The 12,467-nt window shown below is 40.5% G+C and overlaps 1 protein-coding gene across 1 annotated transcript in view; it reads left to right on the plus strand.

The window, feature by feature from the left end:
- LOC126456202 (glycerol kinase-like) overlaps window positions 1-12,467 on the plus strand; it is a 213,854-nt gene that overhangs the window by 133,121 nt on the left and 68,266 nt on the right. Inside the window, exon 8 of the mRNA XM_050091956.1 lies at window positions 2,295-2,551. Within this exon, the coding sequence (XP_049947913.1) occupies window positions 2,295-2,551 (257 nt within the window). The remainder of the gene's footprint in view (window positions 1-2,294; window positions 2,552-12,467) is intronic.

Consider the following 12,467-nt stretch of genomic DNA (forward strand, 5'->3'; position numbering starts at 1 on the left):
GCATGCACCATCACAAGATTTATCTCTTCGAGGTATTAAGATGTGAGCTGCTTACGGCCCCAAAAACTGTGTGACATCAAAGAGAAAAAAATAAAAAAATACTACCAGATTTTGAGACGATGGAAGAAGCCAATAGATTACATGTTGCTCACAACTCACTCATTTATGTAAGGCAAAAATTTTTATGCAACTGAATACTGAATTACAAAATGTGCCAGAAAACAGTTAAAAACTAATGTCTACGCTAAATGCACTGCATTCATTTGATAGTTTACTTCCATGAATGACGTTTTAGTCATGTTATCCATCCTACAGTAACAGTAGTTACATTAATAATTCATTGGAACAGCGATTTGTTTTCCAGAATAAAAGATAACCTATGTGTTAATTGAGGGTATAGGCTATCTCCGTTCCAACGTTCATCCAAATCCATTGATTTGCTTCAGTGTGAAGGAGTAACTTGACAAAGAAAATAAAAACAATTTGTAGTTTGGTGCAGTGCAAATTTTATGATATTTATACATGCAACAAAGTCATCTGCCCTCTTGTGTGCCTGTTACCAGAAGATACACTTGCATATTGTAATCAAATCTAGCCTCACTGAAAGCCTGCCAGGTTCTATATGTAAAGGCTTGACATGTCTTTGTTGTACACTATTTAAATGACAGTCATTCTTCAATAATCTCAGAAGCTATAAGATACACCTGCTGCTCAGCAGCTAAAATGCACTAGGCTTGTATGGAAGTATGGATTAAACATTTTGAGGAATGTATAACCATTGTATTCAACAACACGAGGAAAACGTGATTGCTATGTACCATAAAGATGACACACACACACACACACACACACACACACACACACACACACACACACACACATTCGCACAAGCAACCACACTTCATGCACACAAGACCGCCATCTCCAGCAGCTCTGACCAGAATGGCATCCTGGTCCAAGCTACCAGAGGTGATGATCATGTGTGCATAAGGTGTGCATGCTTGTATGAATGAATATGTGTGTGTTTCCTTTTCTGATGAAGGCTGTGTCTGAAAGCTAATGTGTAAGCGTCTTTTAGCTGTGCATGTCTGCAACTTAATGTGTCATTTTTACTGTATGTAGCAATCTATCTTTTCCTTATGTTATTTATAATCTGATCTGGAGTTCCATTGTTTAACCATTGCATTCATTCCATTGACCATATTATATAGGACATATTAAACAATAAAAGCATTTTCACAAATGCAGTTCAAAAGTCAGATAGTAATAGCTTTTTATAAGAGTAATGATTGTGTCACATTTCACTCTTCAAATTAATAAATATCTTGTACCAGACACTTTTAAAAGCAACTTGTCTGTTAATTCAGGCTATAAGCTAATTGCATACAAAATTTCTTCCAAATCCTCTCAGCCATTTCAGTGTGAAGGAGGAAATACTCACACCTTTCGCATTTATAATATACATGAGATATGGGATTGGCACTCCACCATGTCTTATGTATATTGTGACTAGGACTTCACTGAGCCTGGTGCATCTTTCTTTGCATATGCAACAAGGCAATATTTCTGAGTGTTATACCCAAGTTGTCAGTACATGCTGTACTGTCAGCTGGGCCGCTCCATTCACACTTTCTCATGGCCGTTTGTGTAAGCACTATTTATGGGTTCTCAACTTCCCTAAGGTAATCACTATTTATCACTGGGATTCTGTTATAATTTGATTTGGTTCTTGGTACCCCTGTTTGTTGTAGTTTACATTTTGGATGTGCTCCACCATCAAGTTGTTGACAACTGTGAAAATAGGGGACATCTATATTTTATAGAGGAATAGCTTCCATGTCTAAGAAATGGTCCATGGTCTTTCTTTTGTTATTAACAATGTAATTAAAATTTTGTCATGTAGTTAGCCTATGTAGGTTAACAAAATTTTTTTTTTTGCAACTTCTTTATGTCAGATGTTAAGCGCTTGAGCATCAGGCTTTATAATCACAAAACTAGTTGTGACTCAATAGAAGATGAATAAATCTTCACATGGCAGTTGCTTTGGCAACATATTATTCGAATTCAAGTTTCTGTGGCCCTCTAATAATCGCTGTTTTTGAGCTTAGAATTCTTAGGAAATGAATACCTTGTGACAAAGGCTTGTCAAGTCAATTTTTATTATTGTTATAGTGTTTAAAAAGAAGCATTATAGTCGTGACATGAGTGTCTAAATTAATGGAATATGTATTGTATTTTCTTATGCCACTGACTGTCAGAAATAATTATTAAATATTCTTTTTTCTTTCATGTAGCGGATAGACTCAACTCATGGTTTAGTAACAACAGTTGCTTACCAACTGGGCAAGTCAGCATCACCAAATTATGCTCTGGAAGGTTCTGTGGCAGTTGCTGGGTCATCCATAATGTGGTTAAAAGAAAATATGAATCTAATTGATAGTGTCCCAGAATCAGAAAATGTGGCTGATGAGGTCAAGACAACTGGTGATGTTTACTTTGTCCCAGCCTTTACTGGACTTTATGCTCCCTACTGGAGAAATGATGCCCGTGGGTTAGTATCTGTTCTATTGCAAGACATGTGTCGTGAAAACAGCTATTATATTAATGTTATTTATCTGACATTTAAGACAAATTTGTTATCAAATACTATCACATTTCATAAAATTGTTGCTTAGTTTGGTTGTCAGATAGACAGAATTTAAGTAATAACTTGAAGAGAACACAAAACATTCCAATCACGTAACTCATGGTTGAAAAAGAGGTAATGTCAGGGACAGTAACCAACAATAAAATCTAACTATGGAAAGTCCAGGTTGCAATGTCTACAGTGTAATGAAAAAGATAGATTGCTACTCACCCCAAAGAGGAGATGAAGGGAGAGGATCAGAGAAGGGGATGAAGAACACTGGGTGCACCAGTAGAGAGCAGTGCACATTGAGCATGAGAGGAGGCAAATTGTGAAGAGGTAACAGGACAGAGGGGATGGAAACAGTTGGTTTAAGGCTGTGGGGACAGTAGGTTACTGTAGGTTGAGGTTGGGATGATATCAGAGTGGAAAATGTGTTGTGAGTATAACTCCATCTGCACAGTTCAGAAAAGATGGTAGTGGAGGGAAGGATCCAGATAGCCTGAGTTGTGAAACAGCCATTGACCTCAAGCATGTTATGTTCAGCTGCACGTTGTGCCACAGTGTGTCAACTTTGCTCTGTTCATCCTGGTGAACAGCTGGTTGGTAGTCTTACCAATATAAAAAGCTGAACATTGATTACAACAGACCTGCTTTCACAGGTTGGCTGGCCTCTGATGGGGTAGGATAAGCCTATGACAGGACTGTAGTAGGAAGTGCTAGGGGTGTGCATTGGGCTGTCTTGCATCTGGGTCTCCCACAGGAATATGGTCTCAGTGGCAAAAGGTTGTAATTTGGAGTGCCACAGGGATGGATGAAGGTGTTGTGAAAGTTGGATGGGTGACATAACACCACTGTAGGAGGCGATGGAAAGGATCTTGTGTAGAATGTCTTTCATTTCAGGACATGATGATAGGTAACTGAAACCCTAATGAAGGAAATGGTTCAGTTGTTCCAGTCTGAGGGGGTTTTGGTTGTCAGTAAGAACACTTCTTTACTGATGTTCCTTGAGGGTGGTGGGAGGCTTGGGAGTATGTGCAGATGTGGAATAGGTTTGTGGCATGGTGCCTGTCTTTGGAGGCCTATGTGAGACCTCCAGCATACTGTGCAAGGAAGCTCCCATCACTGCAGATATTCAGTCCCTTGGTGGCTTTTTGGGGTTAAAAGGGTGACAGTTGTTGAAATGTAGGTGCTATTGATGGTTGGCAGGTTTAATGTGGACATAAGAGTGGATGGAGGCATCAGAGAGGAGGAAGTCAATGTCTAGGATGATGGCATGCTGGCTTGAGGAGGACCTGATGAAATGATTGGGAAAGAAGATCTTGAGGATGTGAACAAATGAGGATAAGATGTTCAAATGGCTCTGAGCACTATGGGACTTAATTGCAGAGGTTATCAGTCCCCTAGAACTACTTAAACGTAACTAACCTAAGGACATCACACACATCAATGCCCGAGGCAGGATTCGAACCTGCGACCGTAGCGGTTGCGTGGTTCCAGACTGTAGCGCCTAGAACTACTTGGCCACTCTGGCCGGCTGGATAGAATGTGCAGGTCCTGAGTCTATATCATGAAGATATCTTCAGTGAGCCTGAACCTGACCAGGGACTTGAGATTTTAGGAGGTTTGGAAGGTTCCCTCTAGACATTCCTAAACAGAGTGGCTTTGTCTACCTTCCCTTCAAAGGAGAGGTAGTTGAGAGTTGGGATATAGATAGTAAGATGTGGATTTGGAGTCTGAAGGCCATGAGAGTGGTAGTGTTCAACAGCAGCAAAGCTATGGGTGTGAGGGATGTTGGTTTATAGGGAAGTGGCATTAATATTGATGAGTAGGGATCCAGGAAATAAAAGGTGGGGATGGCGGACAGTCAGTGAAGGAAGTGGTTGGTATCTTTGATGTGGGATGTTCTGTTTTGGACAATAGATTGAAGATGTTGGTTGATGGGAGCCAAAATTCTTTCAGTGGGAGGATAGTAACTAGCTAATGTGTGGCATTCAGTATTGTTGGGGTTGTTGATTTTGGGGAGTATGTAGAAAGTGAGAGTGTGGAGTGTCATAGAGGTGAAGAGGGAAATGGATTCAGGTGAGAGGTTCTGGAAGGGTCTAAGGTTATAATTAGGGACTGTAGGTTATGGTGAATTCTAGGATGGGGTCAGTCTGGCAGAGTTTGTAGGTGGAGGAGTCAGATAACTGGCAGAGACCTTCCACCAGACAGTCACAGCAAACCTTTGTCAGGACATGTTTTGATGCTGTGTTTGGCTGTCCTTTTCTCTGCTGAAATATTAGTGTTCATAGGAAGGGACCTGGGGAAGATTGGTGAGGCCGAGCTGGAGATAAGGAGCTCCTAGAAGGTGACCAGAGGGTGGTTTGGCAGGAGGGGGGGATCAAGGTTTGATAGTAATATGAACTGGGACAGGCAGGGATGAGTGGCAGGACATTGGCTTTGGTTAGAGGGATTGGTGGCAAAGAAGTGTTTCCATTGAAGAGATATGGAGAAGGAGAGTTGGTCTTTGACAGGTCAAACTTGGTTAAATTTTGGTGTGGATCTGTAGGTGAGGCCTTTGGATGGAACTGAAACTTCTGTGGGGCTGTGGATTTTTGTGGAAAGGTGTCATGAGACTGTTCAGTTCTGAATTTAGTGGAGTGTTGGAAAGGAGCTTTGGGAGGTGGGACAAGTTGAAAAGGTCCACCAGGGAGAATCTGGGTGCTATGTGGCGTTGATGTGGAGAAACACGGTGGGTAGGATAGAGGTGGGGTTTGGACTCTGGTGCCCTAAGTTGGCAGCAGGATGTTAGCAGGCTGGAATTGGTGTCTGGAATTCTCTTCCAGGTACTGGAGTGCAAGGGATTCAGTTTCTCCTTTGGAGGGGAGATATACAAAGAAATCTGTGGTACAGCTATGGGCAGCCCGCATGTTATCCTCTTATGCCAATCTGTTTACGGGCCATCAAGAGGAAACCTTCCTAGCTTCCCAAAATCCCAAACCCCTGTTCTGCTTCAGGCTCTTTGATGGTATCACCATGATCTAGACTCAGGGCCAGGACACACTATCTTCATTCCTTCACAACCTCAGTACCTTCTCTCCCATCCACTTCAGTTGGTCCTCCTCAACCCAATGTGCCACCATCCTGGTCGTTCACCTCCTACTCTCTGATGTCTCCATCCACACCTCTGTCCACACTGAAACTACCAACCACTGACAATACCTACATTTTGACAGCTGCCATCCATCCCAAACCAAGAAATCCCTTCCACACAGCCTGGTCACCCGGGGACAGCTTATCTGCAATTATGGGAGCTCCTTTCCCCAGTGAGCTGAAGATCTCATAAAGACCTTCTCAAAAATGCACTACACACCTAGTTTGTGACCAGATTTCTTGTGCTGTTTCTCCACTCACTGCCCATCCTCCTTCCATCCTCAAGAATCAATTATAGAGGAGCACCTATTTCATCACCCAGCACCACCTCACACTGGAACAACTAAACCAAATCCTTTGTCAGGGCTTTAATTATCTATGATCATGTCCTGAAATGAGGGACATTCTACCCAAATCTTTCCCACTCCCTCCTAAAGTAGTGTTCTGTCACCCATCTAACCCTCACAACATCCTAGTCTATCCCTATGCCACTCCCAATCACAACCCTTGCCACAGAGATCATATCCCTATGGAAGACTCAGGTGCAAGCTCTGCCCAATCTGTGCACCCAGCTCTTCCTGTTTCAGTCCTGTTACATTCTTATCCTATCCCATCAGAGGCTGGCTGAGCCACCTGTGAAAGCAGCCATGCCATGTAATAGTTCTGTTGCAATCATTGTTCAGTTTTTTATATTGGTATGGCTACCAACCAGCTGGTCCACCATTATGAATGGCCACTGTCACACCACCTTGTGGCACAACATGCAGCTAATTGTAATGTGCTTGATTTCAATGGCTGCTTCATGACCCAGTCTGTATGGATTCTCTCCTCCACCACCATCTTTGTTGAACTGTGCAGATGGAGTTATCCATACAACACATTCTCCTCTCCTGAAATTATCCTGGCCTTGACCTACAGTAACTTACTGTACACAAAGTCTCCACTCACCTGTTTCGAACCCCTCTACCCTGTCATCTCCTCACAATTCACTTACCCTTGCTCTAACTGTGCACTGCTCTCAGCCAGCACACCTATTAGTCTTAGTTCCCATCTTTCCTCCTCTCCTTTCTTCTCCCCATTTTTTTCTCCTCCTCTCCTCCTCCACAGACTCCTGATGCTGCATCTGGAGGCCCTGTCCTGCCACCTCCAGTCCCTACACATTCTGCCAGTCAGTGCTGATTCCTCTTTCCCCACCCATACCCTGCTATCCCTTCCCCTTCCCTGCCACACTCTGGATTGTTGTTACCATTCAGTGTGTTTCAGTTGTATTCTGGCTGGAGCAGCTGGAGATAGTTTTTATGTATGTAGTGTGTGTGCAGTGTGCTTCATTCTGTGAATGTGTGTGCATTTTTCTTTTCTGAGGCTGTGGCTGAAAGCTTATATGAAATAGTCATTTCATCATGCCTTTCTGCAACTCATCATGTCAACTGTGAGTAGCAATCTATTTTTTATAATATAGTCAACAATAAAATCTTCTGTGTAAATTTGTATTGTCAGCATCAAGTCTCTAGAGAGATATGGTAATGGTAAAGGTGCTTTATGTGCAGAACTGCTGCTTTATTACATGAAAGTAAACACTATACAAAACTGCCAGTGAAATCAGTCTTTCTCAGTTGTAGAACATAAGAGCAGACTGGGCTATCTACAGGAAGCAGAAGCAAGAATAATTGTGCTCTAAAGCAAAGTCTCAAGTTTGTAGTAGCTATAACAGGAAATGTGATGATCTATCACTATTGTGTGCATGATGGTGGCCAGAAATAGGTTGCAGCAAGAGATATTCCTTTGTAGATGAAGTTGTGCATGTGGACTCACATTCCTAGTAATAGCACTTTTCTGAGTGGAGTATATATATTTCTTCTGTTTAAACATCATCCCACTGGATACATCACCACCCCCTCCTCAACGATGGCACCTAACTTTGTGCTAGTTCTTGTTAGAGAGGGTGGACAAAGCAAAGATCATTGAAGATTCCGGTGGTGGCAACCACTGCTGATCATCTAGGGTAAGGTCTGGAACCAGTGAATTCAGGACTGTGGTTTCTTTCATCATGGTGAAAGAGATAACATAGATTATTACTGACAAATTTCTTTGCTACCAGAGTTTCCAAAAGTTTGTGAAAAAGTGTACAAGAGTAATATATATAATTTTTTGCTTGACTCTCAGTTTGGCTTTAGGAGGGGAATGTCCACAGAAAATGCTATTAATTCTTTTGTGTATGTGGTAATATCAGGCCTAAATGATACATTGAGGACAGTAGATATTTTCTTTGATTTAACAATAGCATTTGATTTTGTGGAAAATGCAATAGTTTTGCATCAGCTGGAACGTTATGAGATTAGAGAAAAGGCTCAACAATACCTGCATAATTGGGAGCAGAAAGTTTCCTTCCAGTGCCAACAAACAGGGAAGAGACTTGAATCTGACTGTGGGTGGGGGTGGGGGTGGGGGGAAGGTCATATCTGTTGGCATTGTTATTTGCAATAGTCAGAAGACATACTTTGTTGTTGCTGCACATTTTAGTAATTTTGATTGAGATATACTTAAGCTGTGCTGTTATTCTTCAGCTTGCCTGTGTAGAAATGTGTACAGAATCAGCTACGTGAAAAATCCATGAAATATGTTTGTTTATTTATATATAAAAGCTGACTCAGGAATTTTCCTTTGTGGAAGACCATGTGTACAAGATTGCTTACAAATTTAAAGTTCTAGATTTTTACTGCTCGCATTGTATCTGCATAGTCTTTCATTGATTGCACCAACACCCATATGCTTTATGATATATTGTGAAATTCTGAACATTTTCAAGTGCTGTGATAAACTCATACTGTTGTAGATAATTGTAGGTTTAAACTTAATTGTGGTCTTTTAAAAGTTTGTGGACAGTAGGTCTGTCCTCATTCAAAACAATCGTTCCCTAACTTTAGTGTACAGTTTGCATGAGAAATAGGTTATTCTGAGAATTTTCAGATGCTTACAAAAATATAGTTTCATAAGTTACCTGTGTGATTCTTTTGGATACATAGTTTATTTCGTAGCAAATCAGCATTTATGTTTCACAGTTCTGCCAAAAAACACATCACTCCTGAACTTCATTATATATCAATGCAAATAAACATGCATTTTTTGAATTTTTGGAAGCTACCATTGTCCTTTGCACAATCTATGACCATATTGTAGCAAATCAATGTTTGTGATTTAGTTACTGTAGGATATTTCCTAACTAAAATGTTGTGTTACATCTAGTTTTCCCTTGAAGAGGAGTAGTCACAGATATTAACTGCATTTGTCATAAATTAACTCTTGTTTTCAAGCTTGATAACAATTACAATCAACCTCAAAACGTTTTAAGAAACTAGAAGTTTTTATCACAGCTTTTTGTCTTGCCTTATAAGAAATCTTGTTTTGTGTATTTACATTGATTCTTATAGGGAATTGCCAACATTTTGGCTCAACAGATTTAAAGATAATCTGTGGGCTTAATTTAAAGTTATTTGTTCACTGTCTTGCACCAGCCAAAATGCAGCCCTACTGTGAAGGCTATTCTTGAACATAGGATGAGTTGACTGTTGTTCGTAAGTGGCTGTAAATTGCCCTGACTACTGTCAAATGATTGGCAGCTGTTGCAAATCGGTGTTTTGGAAGAGCTACTGAGTGCTGTGTACCAGTGACACCTATACCAGTGGTACCTCAAGTACATGGGTGGTTTGAAAAGGTCTCGGAATATCCACGAGGGTTCAGCGCTAGTGCAACGAGTTGTTCATGTGATATTCCTTGGACTGTTGCCTGTAAAAATGTGCCATGTCAGTGCTCTTGGAAGAGAGCTGTAGTGGTGTCATGGTTCTGTTGTTGCTCCTGTGTAGTGATTTGTGAAGATGGAAAAAATCGAGATTCGAGCAGTGATTGAGTACTTTGTAGAGAAAGGTATGAAAGCAAAGAACATTCATGCTGTTTTCCAGAATACACTGGGGGCCTCTGCTCCTTCATATTCAACAGTTGCCAAGTGGACAAATGAATTTAAATTTGGTTAGGAGAGCTTAGATGATGATTCGCGTATTGGTCGGCCAAGATGTGTCACTACTCCAGCAATCATTGCAAACGTGCACAAATGGTCATGGAGGATCGCTGATTGAAAGTCATGAAATTGCTCACTCTTGCCAGATGTCATGTGAAAGGGTATATCACATTTTAACTCAAGAATTAGAAATGAAAAAATTATCTACAAGATTGGTGGCATGACTCTTAATGGTGGATCAAAAATGCATGAGAATGGACATGTTACTGGAGACTACTATGCTAACCTCCTGGACGAAATTGCAACAAAAGATACACAAACAAGGCTAGGTTTAGCGAGGAAGAAAGTCATCTTCCATCAAGACAATGTGTGCCCTCACACATATGCAATCACCAAGGCAAAATTACATGAACTAAGGTATGAATGGTTGCCACACCCACCTTATTCAGCTGATATGGCTCCGTAAGACTTCCATTTCTTCCCAAAACTGAAAATTTTTCTTGGTGGACGAAGATTCACTTCAAATGGAGAATTGATAGCTGAAGTTGACAACTACTTTGCAAGCCTGGAGGAAACTCATTTTTATGATGGGATCAAGGCACTGGAACTTTGTTGGACCAAGTGCATTTTCTACAAGGAGACTACATTGAGAAATAAAAAATGTTTCAGTGACATAAGTACTTTTTTTTTCTGTTGTGTTCCAAGAAATTTTCAAACCACCCTCATACTACCCTCTCCTGTTGATCTTGTCACCTCTGCAGACTGTTGGAGAAGGTTGAGGAAACCAGACTTGCACATGGAGTTTCAGTGAAGCTCACAATTTTCAGCATTGTCCTCAAAACTGATCATGGCCCTTTGGTTCTGAGTTGAGTGGAAGGACTGACCCAGAGACTTTGAAAGTTCTCTGACAAGCTAGGCTGTGACTTCATGGACTTGCACTGTGGGGTTGAGACTGTTGGGTGCTCCTAAATTGGTCGGGTGTGCTCTAACCCTTAGAGGCTGCTACTCAGGTAGCTGATTGTGTGTGGGGTGCACACAAGAGTTTATTAGGTTAGACAACTCTCCATCCAATCCAAATACTGACAGCTGTTGGAAATCAAGAAGTATCACTGTAAAATTGAAATAAATGCCTCTCACAGGTGAGAGTATTAAAATTCTAATGGTAAACTGCTGAAGCATTTACAACAAATTGCCAGAGTTTGAAGCACTCATGACAAGCAGTTAAGCTAACATAATACTAGGTACAGACAGATAGTTGAAACCTGAAATTGATAGCAATGAGATTTTTTGGGAAAATTTAAGTGTATATCAAAAATATAGGCAAATAGGAAATGGACATGGTGTATTTGTTGCGGTAGACAAGATACTCAAATCCACTGAGGTAAAAATTTAAGCTGCTTGTGAGATTATTTGGGCTAGACTCAGTATCAGGGATGGCATAAAATGATAAATGGATCCTTTTATCACCTGCTAGACTCATCTCCTGATGTAACTGTAAACTTTAGAGAAAACCTCAGTTCACTTGTACATTAGTTCCCTATCATACTATAACCATTGGTGGAGACTTTAATTATCCAACAATTAATTGGGAAATGTACCATTTTGTTAGTGGAGGGAGCGGTAAGACAGCCTGTGAAACTTTACTAAGTGCCTTCCCTGAAAACTATCCAGGACAGATAGATAGGAATCCCAGTCATTATGGAAGTATATTGGATCTAATGGCAACAAATAGACCTTCCCTCTTTGGGGATGTCTGCATCGAAACGTGTCAGTGTCCATGATGTGGTTGTAGCAACAATGATTACCAAAGTACAAAGAACAATTAAAACAGGCAGGAAGATATACATGTTCAGTAAACTAGATAAAAAATCAGTAATATCATATCTCAATGAAGAAGTGGAAACTCTCAGTACAGGGCAGGAGCACGTAGAGGAACTCTGGCTCAAATTTTAAAGAATAGTTGGCCATGCACTGGATAGATATGTACCCTGTAGAACAGTTCATAATTGGAGGGAACCTCTATGGGATACAGTCACTGTAAAGAAACTTGTAAAGAAACAGAGATTACTGCATAAAAGGTGTAAACAAAGCAAATGGCTATAGATAAAGAGATGCTGAATGAAATATGTTTGGCTGTTGAGACAGTAATGTGTATTGCCTTCATTGACTATTGTAGCAGAATATTGTCAAGTGATTTTACACAGAACCGAAAGAAATTCTGGTCATATGTAAAGGCTGTTAGTGGCACCAAAATTAGTGTCCAGTTCCTAGTGAATGAGACAGGAACTGAAATTGAGGTTAGAAAAGCAAAAGATGAGATGCTTAACTCCATTTTCAAATGTTTTTTTACATAGAAAAACCAAGGAGAATTGACTCAATTTAATCCTTGTATGACTGAAAACATGAATGAATAAGTATTAGTGTCAATGGTTTTGAGAAACAGCTGAAATCATTAAAATTGAAGAAAGCTCCAGGGCCTGGTGGAAGCCCTCTCAGATTCTATATTGAATTTGTAGCTTAGTTAGCCCTCTCTAACTACAATCTATCATAGATCCCTCAAACAAAAAATTGTGCCTATTTCTTGTAAAAAGGCACAGGTCACACCCATTTACAAGAAGGCTAGTAAAAGTGATCCATAAAACTACCGTCCAGTATCCTTGACATTGATTTGTTGTAGAATCTTAAAATATAATC

Source organism: Schistocerca serialis, chromosome 2, assembly GCF_023864345.2.
Source record: "Schistocerca serialis cubense isolate TAMUIC-IGC-003099 chromosome 2, iqSchSeri2.2, whole genome shotgun sequence".
NCBI classification, from domain to species: Eukaryota; Metazoa; Arthropoda; class Insecta; order Orthoptera; family Acrididae; genus Schistocerca; species Schistocerca serialis.